At 43.3% G+C, this 17,186-nt stretch overlaps 1 protein-coding gene across 1 annotated transcript; it reads right to left on the bottom strand.

Annotated features, from left to right (window-relative positions):
• Positions 1-3,033: 3,033 nt before the first annotated feature.
• LOC137619574 (zinc finger BED domain-containing protein 5-like) lies at positions 3,034-3,411 on the bottom strand. Its single transcript, XM_068349724.1, has one exon. It carries the CDS (start codon positions 3,409-3,411, stop codon positions 3,034-3,036), a length of 378 nt encoding a protein of 125 aa, XP_068205825.1.
• Positions 3,412-17,186: the final 13,775 nt, after the last annotated feature.

Below are 17,186 nucleotides of genomic sequence, written 5' to 3' on the forward strand. Positions count from 1 at the left end.
TTCTTTATTCACCTTCATGGACAAGGCTTAGCAGCCAATACGATTTCCACCTGCAAATCGGCCTTGACTAGACCGCTTCTGTACGCCTTCCAAATAGATTTATCCAGCGAAATCTTCAATAAACTCTCGAAGGCGTGTGCTAGACTCCGTCCAGCACCTCCACCGAGACCCATCACCTGGTCCCTGGATAAGGTGCTCCATTTTGCCTCTGAAAAACTTGACTCAAAAAGTGATCTTCTTTTTTGCTCTCGCCTCAGGAGCCCGAGTCAGTGAAATAGTGGCATTATCAAGAGAAAAGGGCCAGATACAGTTCGCCGACACAGGGGAACTTACCCTCTTCCCCGACCCCACGTTTCTTGCTAAAAATGGACTTCCCACCAAAGGATGGGGCCCTTGGAGAATCTGCCACCTGAAGGAAGATGTCTCTCTATGCCCAGTGGAGAGCCTTAAGGTCTATCTTCAAAGAACTTCAGACTTTGGCGGAGGACAACTCTTTAAAGGAGAAACTTCAGGTAGTGACCTGTCACTAAAACAACTAAGAGTGAAAATCACCTACTTTATTCGCAGAGCGGATTCTGACAGTACACCTGCAGGTCATGATCCTAGGAAAGTCGCTTCTTCCCTGAACTTTTTCCAAGGAATGGATTTTGAGAGCCTCCAATCCTTCACAGGCTGGAGGTCACCTAGAGTATTCTTCAAACACTATGCGAAGCAGGTGCACGAAATAAAACGATTTGTGGTAGCAGCAGGTAGTGTGATGAAACCGTCCGCTTAGTGCTGCGTAGAACAGTGAGTTTTTTCGGGACTTTAACTCAAACGGGTGCCTGTGTTGACCCTTGTGCGATACATAGTGATTTCAAAGGACACTTAGAGTCACTAATAGACTGTTCTTCATCAAGGTGAAGTGACATCGATTCTTACACGTGTGCCACATGTTCTTGGACATGAAGTGTATAATGATTTTAAAGACTGGCGTTCCTCAGGGAACTTGTGCTTAAAGGCAAAATATTTCCCTTTCAGATTCCACATCACCGTCTTACTGAAAATCTATGTTTATTATCTAATATTATTATTGTACATAATTTTCCATAATTCCATGCAATTTTCAAATAAAATAATTATTTTATTTACCATACGCGTCTTATTTTGCTCCTATCTTTCATATGAAAATAAATTGCTGTTATTGTTTTATTTGCTCCTATTTCTATGGTTATTTATAATTAATATACATACTGCCTAATATACACTCACCTAATGGTATAAATTTGTTCCTACACAAATATTTAACCTTCCCATCTGTCTTCGAGACCGGCACGATCTCTTCACCCAGGTGAGTCTATCTTCGCCAGGTTACTTCGAGATGTTCCTCTTGTCCAATTAGGACTTCCCTGCCAGGGGGGGGGGGGGGCTTGAAGCCAGGTCATTGTAATGCCACTGGTAGTGACATTTAACGGAGATGTCACGGTCTCTTCAGTCACCAGACTACAGGAATATTAGTCGAAGTAGAAGGCACTTAAAATGGGGAAAAATCCACGATACATTAATTCTCTGGTACACTTCCATCAGGACGACATGGCTTGAGCCCAAAAAACGGATTTTGACCTAAGCGAAAAATCTATTTTTGGGTGAGATGGCCATGTCGTCCTGATGGACCCGCCCGACTGTTCCAGTTCAGCCTGCCAGGCCCCTCCCTGCTATACTGTATCGCGGAGGCCGGTAGAAAGCTGGACTTCGGAATGAGGACGGACGTGACGTCACACAGTATGGCGGACAGCTATGGCCGCCATTTGTTTATGTTGCGAGTACCGTAACAGTAACGAAGGAGGGTAACTTTGGAGCGGCCCCTCAGTTATCTCGCCACCTTTCCCCTCGAAGCGTAAACGCTATGTGGGGTGCAGATAGCCATGTGGCGTGTTAATGGATGCGTCCCCTGTTGATATACGATATCCTAGAGGGAAACCTTTAGGGTACTCGCACCAGAAGTTAGAATTCTGTGAAACCTTTAGTTTAATTCTCTGGGAATATCTACTGTAGTCATATATACCCTAAGGAAGCTACTAAAGAAACCTTCCATCAGGACGACATGGCCATCTCACCCAAAAATAGATTTTGAGCGAATTCCGTTTTTCGCTTCGCTCAAAAGCCGTTTAGTGAGAAAGTAGGAGATAAAGTGCAAAATATTCATTCTCCTAACAAGGACGTTAAATTGGAATAAATAGTCTCCTGAGAGGAAGTTGCTATAGGCTCAAAGGGGGGGGGGGATTGAGGGGCGTATGCCCTTGGACGGAACCGTCGTTCCTATATCTCCGCAGAGAAATCGTGTAAACGTAATAGTCTAAGCAATCGACGCATCGATTAATGAGCAAGAGGCTATAGCAACACAAGGACTATAATATAGGTTGATAAGCTCCCTTTAGGAAGAGCCCAGATAGGAAACTAGCCTATAGCATTATCAACCATCTATCCAATCCACACCCTCAAACGGAAATGGTCAAATTGATAGAAAAACAATAACCATTTGTAGTGGTTATTTCCATGCCGGGACCTGGAAGACCTTTCGTAAGAGGGATTCCCATGCCCAGCATACATAAAGAAGCCTCAAAAGTGGAAACAGTAAGGCCTTTATGGTGATCTGTAGTTGATTACAACTACAGTCAGTAGAGAACCCACTTTAAATTAGATCAGTGGTTCCCAAACTATCTTACCTGGCGCCCCCTTTTTGCTTCCAGTAGACCCGTATGCCCCCACTCCTCTCTTTTTTTTATATGAAATGATTCTTACATTTATTTCTTAGCATTGTACAGGAAAAGATTTCTGTTTGTATTACATTTTAATAATGAAAGCCACTCAAACAAATAATAGACATTCCAGTAACTAAAAACGAAACATTTGGTTCAAAGTGAGCGAAAAAAAAAGTTTGAACATTTGCAAATTGGCAAAATTGAGTTGCAATTTTAAGAATAGATAATTTGAAAACATGGCATATAATATTTGGAAATACTTATGAGACTAAGGCACAATTTTTGGTCAAATTTAGTGAGATGGATGCTGCTGCTTCTTCCTCATAAGATCAGAAATTCTAGGATTGAAGGATGACAGCGCACAACGCAAATCATTTTCTGCATCAAGTCGGTTGCACTGTTTTGTTTTCAGAACAACAAGAGCTGAAAATCCTGTTTCACAAAGATAAGTAGAAGAAAAGGGAAGAATCACACGAAGTGCTTCTTCACCTACTTTTGGGTACATGGGGAGATATTTCACCCAAAACTCTTCTAACTTCATTGTTTCAAAGTCCCTTTTCGCACTCGAGTCATATTTCAAATCGATGGCTTCCTCTTGCAGTGATTCCAGTAGCAACTCCACATCAGTGTTAAATGGATTCTGCACCAATGTCCTAAGAGAATTCTCCATTGAGACATCTGGAAAATATTGTATAAATTCCTCAGCAAGGGAATCCAGATGTGATAAAACCTCTTTTGTAACGTCATACTGCTCAATTTTTTTCTTCTCAGACAAGAGCTTATTCAGATGTGAGAACGATGAAAAGTTCCCAACTTGTAATTTTCTTTTACAAAGATGAATTTTTTTTGGTGAAAGCTCTGATTACACCAGAGTGTGCAATGATGTTTGTGTTTCTTCCTTATAACTTCAAATTGAGGTTGTTGATAGCCTCGAAAAAGTCCACAAGGTATGCTAGTGAGAGCTGAAAGTCTTTTTGCTTCTGCAAGAAAATTTCCACTTCATCCTTGAGCTCGTAAAGACGACTCGGCATGTTTCCCTTGGAAAGCCAGCGGACTTCGGTGTGAAACAGAAGAGTCTTGTAATCAGTGCCCAGATCTGAGCAAAGAGCTATGAAACGCCTAGAATTCAAAGAGCTATTCTTTACAAAATTCACCACTTTTATTGCCAAATTCAGTGAACTGCATAGATTACCTGGCAGAGTTTTGCTTGCTAATGATTGTCTGTGGATAACACAGTGAGTCCCAGTTACAGCAGGATTTTTTTCTTTTACCAGTTTCACAAATCCAGAGCGAGATCCAATCATTGCTGGGGTACCATCACTACAAACACCGACTAATTTTTCCCATGAAAGACCGTACTCATGGAAAAACTCATGCACCTTTGAAAAAACATTGATGGCCTTTGCTGTTGTCTCCAGTGCTGCTGAGAAAAGAATTTCTTCTTTCACAGTTCCTTCATCCACGAATCGAGAATAAACAAGCAGCTGGCAGAGGTGAGCAACATCAGCATCAGTACTTTCATCGCACTGTATTGCAAAGAAGCGAGATGCTTTTATTTTGTCCAAAAGTTAATCTTTTATGTCTTCTGAAAGTTCATCAATGCAACGTTTCACTGTGTTATCCGATAAGGAAATCTTTGATAACTTTCTTTGGCTTTCTTTCCCAAGCACAGTATTTGCAGCTCTCAAAAGGCAGGGCTTTACAAGAGTCTTCCCCACAGAGTGAGGCTACTTTGCTTTTGCAATAAGTAGTGACAGCTCGTAAGATGCTTCCACTAGTTTCCATGTTTCTTGAGGAAAAACACTGCTTGAGTCCAGCTTCATATGATTCAACTCATGCAGTTTGGCTGTGAAGAACTCCTTTGGCTTTTCTTTTAATGCTTTGTGGTTTGTGCTCAAATGTCGCTCCAGACGACCAGGTCTTAAGGCGCCATTGCTGAGTACTGTATGGCATATGACACACAGGGAGATGAATTCCATTCCTCTCTGTAACAATGAAGCCATACTTGATATATTCATCTAAATACTTTCTTTTCTTTGCTCCAGACATTTCTGCAAAGTGAAAATACAACAAATTTATAATCTGCACCATAGAACAACTAAGTAGTTATATAACATTACCGTATTGGCCTGCACCACACCACACATTCATATAACATTTGTCAAACAACTGGAAATCATAAATCTGTAACATACCACAAATATTCAGCACACAACGTGGTTTATATCTTAACAATAATGACAATGCGAACAACAGCGGAAAATACAACGAGAAGAAGCAAACAAAGTAAAACTACATGCACAAAAATGCTCAGTTATACAGTACACTTAATTTGTCACACACACTTGATTCGCCGCCTATACTGGAATCAACGCTCACACTTCACCACATACATTCAAACTAGCATACGAAACTCACAGCGTATTATTCACCTTTCACACTTTCGATCACAACAAGTATTTCACACAATCAACAAGACATTCCATACTGCATCGTCCTACCTTTGCAAATCGTCAAGGTTACAATGTCACTCATACATGCCCACATCATCCCCGTTCACCATATCATATACTGCACATAAAAACACATGCAATTTCAGTTGACCACTGCTACAATAACCATCAATATGCAACTGACAACAACCATCGATACACACAAACAAACATTTCAGATATGATGTAAGAACGTGCTGAAAACGTTGACATAATTATATGCAGCAGAACAGCCATTGTAATATCACCTATGAAATCACAATAACACTCCATAATCACATATGGATTGAAGAGTGAAATAAATCTCTACCGTGGACAAAGGGAATATGTGCTAGGGTTGACGGGATGGAGTATTGGGAGTTTGTGACGAATCCCTCAGTGGCGTCAGTTGACTGGTATCAGTGACGTGTCCAAAACGTGTAAAGAGAACTAGCTTAATAGAAAACGGGTTGGAGTGACTGCTATAATTATACTTTGGATGTATGTAATGACAGATATTTATTCTTTTAATGATTTTATTATTCTATTAAACAAGTAATTTCGAGCAGATGAATTCACGCCCCACTTGTATCGTCCTCAAGCCCCTCTAGTAGGGCGCGCCCCCCAGTTTGGGAACCACTGGATTAGATAAAGCGGTCTCCAAAAGAAAGAACAGAAAGACATGTGCCTTGGAGGTACCAGCGTTGCTGGGAGAACCGGCAGCGCTATGGGGTAACGGCATTGCTGCTATCATCCTAAATGCCCTAAGGCATTGGCAGAGTTATCACTCCCATAGACTAATACTGGCTCCGCCGACAGTAACGGCAATGCCGGCAGAGGCAATAGTGCCTATAGCGGCAGAGATAAACGGCAAGGATTTCCCCAGAAACATCGTGCCATAGGTGAAGACAGTGTCGCCCGTAGCGGCACTGCCGCAAGTAGCAACACATCGCCAGTACAGGTACTATAGGATAGAAAGCCGTTAGGAGGCGGCAAAGCCGTTAGGTACCATCACTGCCGCCAGTCTGATAGCTTACCCCTCAGGGAGAAGCATGCTGATGACCATGATGGGCCAGATCCCAGAGGGAACCAACCCCCACAAACAACAATTGCAAATACACAGCAGCATAAGGATAAAATTCATGCAATGTCAGTTCCAGGAAGGCTAGATATAAAGAGAGGTGACACATGCGGTAGTTATACCCACGCATCAAATGAGCATACATTAACAAAAAGCCAGAATAAATATATAAAAAATCCACAGGTCGATCGAGAAATCTCTGAGGATAGGAGGCAATGGCAGTACAAGAAAGTCAGCGTACCAACATGATGAGATCACCCTTTCGCAAAGGGGAGCTCCAATAGACTGCACAGTCCTAGCCTGGGAGACCACAAACAAATGTAGCAAGGCGGACCAACGGATTCGTCGACGAGGGTTAGGCTAAGTCTGGAGGCAGCAAGTCTATCGAGAAATCCCAGAGGCTAGGAGGAATGGCAGTACACGGAGTCAGCATACCAACAAATTGAGATATTCCTTAGCAAAGGGGAACTCCAAGGTACTGCGCAGCCCTAGCATGGGAGATCACGAGCGAATGCAGCACGACGGACAAGAGCCTAAAAAGTCTAAAATAGCAGAGGATCGAAGGCAGGCGGGCATGAATACTCAGTAAACTAGTATAACTGAGGTAAAAAAACCTCTAAGGGAAAAAGGGCCACTGCCAACAAGTCCAGTAAGAAAGACCTGAACGCCATCGGCGAACCCGTCTCCAACTATAATTACCCCACTCTCTAGGCTAGGCTAGCCGAAACTGACACGCACTGAACTAAAACTAATAATTCAATAATGCAAGGTAAATTCAACCAGATAAAGAGCCCAAGGCATCGTAATACTAATATAAAGCTAGCTAACGTGAAACTAGTAAATAATTAAATGAACACGATAAATAAGGGCAGTCGGATACACAACATGACGCCCAAAGCGAGCTGGAATCGGAGCGCCCGGCTCCCATATCGTAGCAAGCTAAATAAACATTCCCCGTAGGGATCCAAAACACCTACAGCAATCAAACTGTAATGGAAGATGGTACTCAACTTAGACGACGAAGAAGAAGCCATTATACTAGGACACACTCCAAAAATACTGAAAATGGGCGCACAACAAAACAACTACGTAAGCAGGAAGACGCTACGAACAAAGGAATGACTCATCAGTGATGAACGAGGGCACCATATGTGGAGAGGATATGTAATGGCTCCTCACTTATCCTTCCCCATAGTTAACTAGACTGGGTAAAGTCTGTTGGGGGTGCAGATATCAATGGTTATCTACGAATGCGTCCCTGATTATACACGATATCCTCGGATAGTCATTCCAGGGGTTAGAACCCCATGATACCTGACGGTAATTCTCTTGTAATACCACTCGCAGAAATATTATAGAATAGGAAGCTGCCTAAGGGAACTTCCATCAGGATGACATGGCTCGAGCCCAAAAAACGGATTTTGAGCAAAGCGAAAAATCAATTTTTGTGTGATATGGCCATGTCGTCCTGATGGAAGGTTCCTTTAGGCAGCTTTCTAAGGGATATTTGGCTACAGTGATACTCCCAGAGAATTGACCACAGGTTTCCAGAATTCTAACTCCTGGCACGAGTATCCTTAAAATAACTCTGAAGGATATCGCATAATATCAGGGGACGTATTTCTTGATACGACACATGGCAATCTTCACCCCGAATAGAGTTTTCGCTCTGAGGGGGAAGAGTAGCGAAATTGAAGGGGAGCCGTCATCAAGGTTACCCGGTGGATCCCCTTCCCGTACTACTACGGCGAACTATTCCTTGTTGCAATTAAGCATGGATAGCCGCAGATAGAGTAGTTTCGGGTGAGGATTTGTTACATATATGTATACTCCTTTTTTAAAAAGGAGGGTGGGTCCATCAGGACGACATGGCAATATCACCCAATAATAGATTTTTCGCTTTGCTGAAAATTCGTTTTTGGGGCTCAGCCATGACGTCCTGATGGAAGTTTACCAGAGAATTACTTGAAAGTACTATATCTGTGGGTTTGTATAAGTGCCTTTACCTTGACTAAGATTCTTATATGGTCACCCAGACCACATGAATATATGACACTACCGTTATTTGTCATATCCGCTAAGTTTGGAACTAACTTATGGCTTCCTGCCCCCTGCAGGGAATATGTCAATACTGACTATAGAAGCGTCAAGGTTGTAGTAGTGAGAACAAAGTGGAATTTAGCTATCACCAGTATGTTCATACATAGGAATAAATTCAAGTATTTTAATTTAGGAAAATAAAAGACTCTAGCTAGTTTTATTCGACTATTTGTAGGGCGAATAAGACACAAATACATTTTATTTATTTATTTGTATAGACAAAAATAGATACAACAACGAATGTAATAAAATAGAATCCTTTTACATAAACAACATTTTCAAAGTACATATATATTTATCACCTGTAAGGGAAGAAATATATATTAGTATGTCACAGTTGCCACTCAAAAAATGTGAAATTATTAGGTTAATTTCACTTAGAAGTTGGATATGTTTCAGCACTGTTTACAAATGTACACACGGCACTGGTGTTATTGGTTAGATTCTACACCTATAAAGAACAGTCCAAGGATCACCATAGTGATCCTCAATAAAAGGTATTACACTCAAGGGTGCTAACACCTGTTCACCCTTTTTCATTGTCAAGTCCCAAACAGTTCACTGTTCATCGCAGAACTAGACGACAGGTTTTATAACACTACCTGTCGCCCCCACAAAGTGTTTTATTTCATGCTCTTGCTTCGCATAATGTTTATAAAAGACTCTAGAGGATTTCCAACCTGTATATGAGCGGAGTCTATCAAAATCCATATGCTGAAAGAAGTTCAGCGAGGAAGCGATTTTTCTCGGATCATGACCTGCGAGTGTACTGTCAGGATCCGCTCTGCGAATAAAGTAGGTGAGCTTCGCCCTCAGTTGTTTTAGGGATAAGTTTGATCCTGAGGTTTCGCCTATGAAGAGCTGTCCTCCCTTGAAGTCTGAAGTTCTTCAAAGATAGACCTAAGACACTCTACTGGACATAGAGAGACATCTTCCATCAGAGGGCAGATTCTCCAAGGACCTCACCTTTTGGTGGGTAGCTCGTTTTTGGAGAGAAAGGTAGGTTCAGGAAAAAGATTCAGTTCTCACTCTTCTGTGAATTGAATATAGCCCTCGTCTCTAGATATGGCCTCTATTTCACTAACTCTAGCCCCTGAAGCTATAGCGAACAAGAATATAATTTTCTGAGTTAGATCCTTTAGGGAGCAATCATCATTGTTCAGGTTCGAAGCCTAGTGCAAGACTTTGTCCAAAGACCATGATATGGGCTTCGGAGGGGCTGTTGGTTTAAGTCTAGCACATGCTTTAGGAATCTTATTGAAGATTTCGTTCGACAGGTCCACCTGGAAGGTGTATAGTAGAGTTCTAGTCAAAGCTGACTTACACATAGTTATTGTGGTGGAAGCCAAGCCTTGCTCATGAAGGTGGATGAAGAAAGACAGGCAGAAGACTATCGAGATTTCTGTCGGCTTGTTTGCTTTGACAAAGGAGACCCACATCTTCCAAGACGATTCATATTGTCTTCTGGTTGACTTTGACTTGCATTCTTCTATAAAGTCGATGTTGTCTTTTGAGATTCCAAAACTTTTCTTGACTGCTAAGGCAAGAAAATCATGAGATGTAGGTTTTGGGTTCTCAATGATGAAGTGTAGACAGTCGACTTCTGAACCAGTTGGGATAGAACTGGGTTCGGTAGAGGAAACAGCCTCAGCCTCAGTTCTATCACTAGAGAAAACCAATTGCTCTTGGGCCATTTGGGGGCCACTACTGCTGCTGTCCCCTTGAAGGATCTCAGCTTGTTGAGGACCTTCAGCAGGAGATTTGTTGGTGGGAACAGATAGATATAATTCCATCTTTTCCAATCGAGGGACATGGCGTCCGTCGCTTCTGCTCGAGGGTCCTTGTATGGGGCTACGTATCGAGGTAGTTTCTTGTTGTCGCTCATTACGAAGAGGTTGATCTGCAGTTCTGGGACTTTTTCCTAGATGAAGGAGAATGAGTCTGCGTCTAGGGACCATTCTGACTCTATCGGCTTTCGCCTGGATAGAGCGTCCGCCGTCACATTGCGGAACCCTTGTAGGTGAACTGCTGATAAGTGCCATCTTTTCTTTCTTGCCAAGCAAAAGATAGCCAACATCACGTGGTTGATGTAGGGCGATCTCGAGCCTTGTTGGTTCAGACATTTCACTATCACTTCGCTGTCCAAGACCAACTTGATATGGGCTGATCTGTGAGGGGATAGTTTCTTCAACGTCAGGAGGACCGCCATGGCCTCCAGAATGTTGATCTGAAAGGTCTTGAACTGGTGTGACCAGGTCCCTTGAACTTTTCTTTGATAGGAATGACCTCCCCATCTCTCCGTTGAGGCATCCGTGCGGATGACTACTGACGGTTGAGGTGATTGTAAGGGAACAGTCCTTGCTAGGCTCTTGACCTTCGACCACAGCCTCAGAAGCGATCGCAGTAAGGTCGGTGTTGGTCTCTGTTGATCTCTTTGAGCGTTTGATGCGTATCTTCTCCAGACTCCTGACGCATCCTTTAGTTGTGCTTTTAGCACTGGGTCTGTTACAGCTGCGAACTGGAAAGAGCCCAGTACCCTTTCCTGATGGCATTTTGAAATCTTGTTGGATTTCAGTAGTCTCTTAACAGAACCCACAATCTCTCTCCTCTTCTTCGGTGGAATGGAGGGGCGGTGTGACTGCAAATTCCAATGGATTCCCAACCACTGAAACTCTTGAGCTGGAGAGAGGCGAGACTTCTTGTAGTTGATCTTGAAGCCCAGATGTTCCAGGAACTGGATCACCTTCGTGGCTGCCTGCAGACAAGCAGTCTTGGATGCTGCCCACACCAGCCAGTCATCCAGGTATGCTGCTACCTGAATGCTATCTAAGTGTAGCTGTTGTACAACTGAGTCCGTAAGTTTCGTGAAAATCCTTGGGGCCGCTATGTTTAATCCAAAGGGCATTGCTCTGAAGACATACTTTGTCTTCTGTAGCTTGAATCCTAGGTAGGAGGAGAGGGGCGACTGACTGGAAGGTGCCAGTAGGCCTCTGCTAGGTATATTGAGACTGTGTATGCCCCTTTTGGTAATAGGGTCCTAATGTGTTATAAGGTTAACATCCGGAACTTGTTGTTCTTGATGAACTTGTTGAGTGGAGACAAGTCTAGAATGACTCTGAGTTTGTCCGAGTCCTTCTTGGGAACACAAAACAGCCTTCCCTGGAATTTGATGGACTTTGCTTTCCTTATAACCTTTTTGTCCAAGAGTTCTAAGGCATATTCTTCCAATAAGGGGTGGAGTGTTGGAAGAATTAAGGAAAGGAAGGTGGAGATCTGTTCTATTTCCACCCTAGTCCATTCTTGATTAGGCTGTGGGCCCAGGGATCGAAGGTCCAGCGATCCCGAAAGTGGAGGAATCTTCCTCCTACCTGGAGCATCTCATTGCTTGGATAACCCGGAGGGTTTGTTCCCCTGACCACGTCCTCCTCTACCTCTTGAGGGGTTTCTTGAGGAGCCTCGTCTAGATCCTCTACATTTTGGACGAAAGGTAGTGGTGTGCCTCTCAAAGCCTGGGTTAAAGGCTGGTGACTGGGTTACCAACTGATGACGCACCATCTGAAAAGTGGTATGCGGCTGGGCAACCATTTGGGCCCCGGTGGTCATGGTAACCGTGGGATGTTACGCTGGTCCATGTGGCAGTCGTGGCTTCGTCTTCCTATTCTTGGGTTAGGGACCAGCGTCAGAGGAAGACTTCCTTTTGGAAGACATGCCCTACTTTTGGAGAAGATTCCTATTCTCCGTGGCGGCTTCAGCAACCACCTCTTGGACTGCTTCCTTTGGGAAGAGGTCCTTGCCCCAGATGCAGGAAGTGATCAACTTCCTGGGCTCGTGTTTGACCATTGCGTTGGCAAACACAGACTCTCTTCAGGCCTTCCTGGCCTTCACAAAAGCATACATGTCCTTGACTAGTGTAGCCATGTGTATCTTGGCTAGGACTGTGTACATGTCTGGGGTGCTTGAGATGCCTGCACACATCTCCATGCAGTTCTGGAGAGTCAGAGAGGCGGCTAGTCTCTCTTTTATCTCCTGTTCTCTTCTCAGAAGAAAGTTTGACAGCTTCGGAAGGTTCTCATTGAACTGCTGTCCTGCGATATCAGCGTCTAACTTTGCGACTGAGAAGGTTAGATGGACCTCGTTCCAGGCCTTCTCGCCCGTAGGCAGGGCTAGAGACAATGGTCTACACTCCTCTAGCGTAGGGCATGGTTTGCCCGCATCAACTGCATTTAGCACGCAGTGGAGAGCTTTTGACGTGAAGGGAAAAGCTCTGGAGGAAGGAACAAGGAAGGTAGGGTGCTTCTTGCTCAACGCAGAAACCTTGAAGTTCGAATATCCTGCCTTCTTCAGGCTACTCGTCAAGAGAGCCTGTGCCTTGTCATGGTAAAAAACCATGACCTCCTTAGTTTCCGTCTCTTCTATAAACGCAGGTTCGTTCTTCAGCCTGATGAAGCACTCCGGGTAAGCCGCAAGGTTTGGCCAGAATTGGAGATCGTCGAGGGGTATGGCTCCCATCTTCTCTGAGACGCAGAGTTTCCCATTCATCATGGGCATGAACTCCAGGGTTTGGTTTCAGAGCATTTATTCAAGTCAGAGACTCTGGGCCACTTGTAGGAGCCGCGACAAGTGAATGCGCGGTGTATTTCCCTGACTTCCTTCTTCATCTCTAGCTGTTCCTTGCGGAAAAGATCCATCATCTGCTGGATCTGCGCCATGAATGCTTGGCCCGTGGGGAACAGCGGGTGTGGTTGATGGGTTGGGGCCGAAGCCGAAGAGGTTGACGGTACCAGCTGAAATGCCGTCACAGACAGTAGAGAGTATTCCGTCTCTGTCTATTCGGATTCTTCTTCCTCCTCAGATGGCTGGGCCACCTTTTCTTAAGAGATTTCGTGAAGGAGATCCTTTAGTGTCCGAGGACACCTCTGACATCCTTTCCTGATGGATGTCCATGCCTTCTAGAGCCTTATTGATGTCGGGCTCTATCGCCAGTTGTATGCAGGGAGGCTCGGGCCGTGCCTGAGGCACGACTGCATCAGATGTTGTCTTAGGGAACAGCAGGCTTCTAATAGTGTCGCTTGGTAGGTAAGGTCCCGGAGAGTTCTTCTGGAACTCTCTTACCCACTTCCAAAGCGTTTCCCTCGCAGCATCCCTCGACTCCGTCGTCTTGGGGTCGCCAAAACCCTCGGTCATCAAGGCCGAGCAGACGTTGCAACCCTTTGGGTCCCAGTATCTCAGGGTTTCAGTTGCGATGGAGCAGGGGGCATGAGACCTGCACATGTTGTGGTCACAAAAGTTCTTACTCTTGTGGTTGCAATACATGACTGTACACTTCACCTTGGGCTCCTCCTGTAAGGAAAGAAAAAGTTAAATGAGTATGGGGTAATTTATCACACTGATAAATCAATCTCATGTATTAATAATAGATCTTACTATTATAATAATAGCTTAGGATAGTAAGCTGGAAAAGAAATAGGAAAGACACATATCTTTGTTTCCTGTCCAGGCAATTGCTGTGACCTCCCTCAATATTAATATTTTAATTTTCCTTATTAGGGAAATATAGGGTGGAACAGCTCTATAACATAGAGCTGAAGTCAGTGTATACTAGCACTAACTCCCCCACAAGTGAAATATTAATACTGTAGGGTAAAAATATTTACGTTCTGATGATCTAGGATACATCAGGATATTGAAGGAATACTTCACTTCAACATTATTTAGCGGTCTCAATAATGGACTGTGAAAAGATACACACAATATGTTGGAAATCATACTACTGTATATTATATACTGTAGTTTTCTAATGGCTGTATCTGCTATACTGCAGGAATACTGGCTACTGTATAGTCTTATACTGTAGCTCTACCGGCATATTACCGGCTAGGCTAGTACCTGACGGCACTAGCCGACAGAGAGGGAGAAAGCATGGAGAGAAGGGCTACCGTATTATAATAGTTTAGCACAATAATTAGGGTTGCAGGGACTACTGTCTCTACTGCCTTCTTTCCAGAATGAGGATTCAAATGGAAGGGGAAAGAATGTATTAATTCTAGCTTCCATCCAGCCACAATATCTGTTGCCGGCTGCACTGCCGGTCCCAGGGTTTGTGGATAGCAGTCCAAGAGAGGACTGAAGAATACTCAAAGTTGTAAAGGGTCTCCCACCGGCAGCTGTCATGGCCGGCACAACCTATCCCGGAGCCTTGCTTCTGATAGGGGAAAGGTCGAAGCGGCAATCTAGCCACCTTTGTAGGAGCCCGGCCGGCATCGTAATCAGCCCGGCAAGCGGGGAAATTGTAAAATACCGGCCACAGATGTTGTGACGGCTAGGCCATCACTAAAGGACAGAAGGGGAAGGGAAAGGGTCTTATATTTTGCATAGAAATGTCGGCAGCAAAACAAGGAAACATAGTTTCCTATGCCGGCGCCATCTTGGGCGGCAGAAGAATAACGATTCCTCAACCTAAGACATTGCCGGATAGAAGACATGTCTTTTAGACCATAAGGGAGAAGGTGGCAGCAACTATACTACCACATTCGGTTGTGGACTAGGGAAGCCGGGCTTCCTATGCCAGCAACTGTGAAACCAGCAGGGGAATGACTAATCCCCCATCGGTAGAGTTGCTGACAAAAAGACTGAATAATCTGAGTTACTGTCGCATTTCAAAGCCGGGATACTCACCGGCAAAGAGACTGGACAGAAACACTTTCCCAGTCAAGCCGGAGTACACTACTCTATGGCAAGAACAAAGATAGGGTTACTGCCTAATCTTGGCACTCAGAGGGAAGGAAGGGTTTATCCTTAAATCTCTAAAAGAGACGCGTATCGAATTATGATAGTAATTCTAGAAGATGTACTATATCCGACTGAATTAATAAAATGATACAATAGGATAAACGGGGATAACGTTACTAAAGTATACTAAAATGCAGTAGGCTAGCCTAACTCGAGTTGGGATTTCGGCTACGCTATATCACCGAGGCCCTAGCGTATACTATCGAAATGTTTTGACAGGAAATATTACATGTGTAATCTTATCTTCACTAGTATAATTTGCCTAAATAGATAGAATTCATTATAGCTAAATACCAGGGACGTCGTACTTCTAACTAAATAAAGCATTTTATGGCATACGACAGCGGTCCAAAATGGCCGCCTCTGGTCATGGCTCTGCTCCACTAAACACATTTAGATTATGCTAATTTAACTGTGAGACGGGAACCAAAAATTATACGCAGGAAAGATTAAATACTCAACTTTCCGGAGGATGAAGATGCTGGAGATTGCATGGTAATAATCCTTGAAATAGTAACAAAACCGAGAGCAGTTGGGAGATATCCGTGCTTAATTCGCTACTACAAAAGGAATGGTTCGCCGTAGTAGTACGGGAAGGGGATCCACTGGGTAACCTTGATGACGGCTCCCCTTCTATTCGGGATGAAGATTGCCATGATTGCCATGTGTCGTATCAAGAAATACGTCCCCTGATATTATGCGATATCCTTAAAAGTTATTTCAAGGATATTCGCACCAGGAGTTACAATTCTGGAGACCTGTGGTCAATTCTCTGGAGTATCACTGTAGCCAAATATCCCTAAGAAAGCTGCCTAAAGGAACTTTCCATCAGGACGACATGGCTGAGCCCAAAAATTTCTTCATATATTGAATAGGGTAGGACTATTCTAATTTCTTTACTACATTTTAAGAATTTAGTCCAGACTACTTATCAACCGAAGATATGTCATTAAAAACTGCACTAAGATTGTAAACAAATTGTTAAACCATACTTGGCTGTACGTTCGTAACAAGTAAATTGAAAGAGGGAACTGCGGTTTTCTTTAATCTGTGATGACTTCTCTGGTAAAGTTGTGGTAGCAGTTTGTGTTGAAGATTTCTTTTGTAATCTTCTGTCTGGAAATGGAGAGAACAAATCCTGGCATCATAAACATTAATGCTATGACTTCTTTTATATTTATTAATCTATACTTTGGACACCTTGGGGTCTTTAGGGAACCTGTGAAAACAAATCCCTTTCTGTCTGGAACTATTAGTGCACCCAGATATGGAACACCCACCCATAATCGCGAGGTGCAGCAATGCAATTGACAGAATGACACTGTGACAAGTGCATCGCTCAGTCAATGTACTCAAGTGACGTCACTGGAGAGTTAAATTAACGATGAGATCCCTCGGTGAACGCTCCATATTGGTATTGACAACCTCTCCCCTCGTGTGTGTGGTTAGTTTGATCTAACATTTCGAGAGTGGGTTTGTGTCTGTGAACTGACTAGTAATGTCGACTTCACAGGATAAGACCTTTTGGTTAGAATTTATTGAACTCTATAAAGGACAACCCTCATTATGGAAAATAAAAAGAGCTGACTATTCTGACAAATGTAAAAAGGCAGTGTTCTATGATTTTTCAAAATACAACAGCAAGATAGTTCGCCTACTAAAGATACAGTAGCCGAGAAAATTAACAGAATGCGTTCTGGTTTTCGTAGAGCATAAAAAAGCAATCAACTGGTAGAGGTCATGTGCCAGCAGTGAGGATTTGTACCATCCAAGATTATGGTACTTTTAATCACTGATGTTCCTGAAGGTCAAGGACCAGGAAACTCCATGAGAATCCGTCAATAATATGGTCATCGGTAAAGAAAATTTCCCATTCCAATAGTCATGTTTATTACAATAAAGAACAATTTCCCTAATTTCAATTAGCTAATGCACAAATAAAACAAAAATCTTTTTAATATTGTAAATAAAAATGCAAATACAATAATATTAGTTCCATAATGA

This window comes from Palaemon carinicauda, chromosome 2 (assembly GCF_036898095.1).
Source record: "Palaemon carinicauda isolate YSFRI2023 chromosome 2, ASM3689809v2, whole genome shotgun sequence".
NCBI classification, from domain to species: Eukaryota; Metazoa; Arthropoda; class Malacostraca; order Decapoda; family Palaemonidae; genus Palaemon; species Palaemon carinicauda.

Coding starts and splice junctions, on each gene's coding strand:
- LOC137619574 (XM_068349724.1), bottom strand. CDS start 3,411: ATGGAGAATTCTCTTAGGACATTGGTGCAGAATCCATTTAACACTGAT.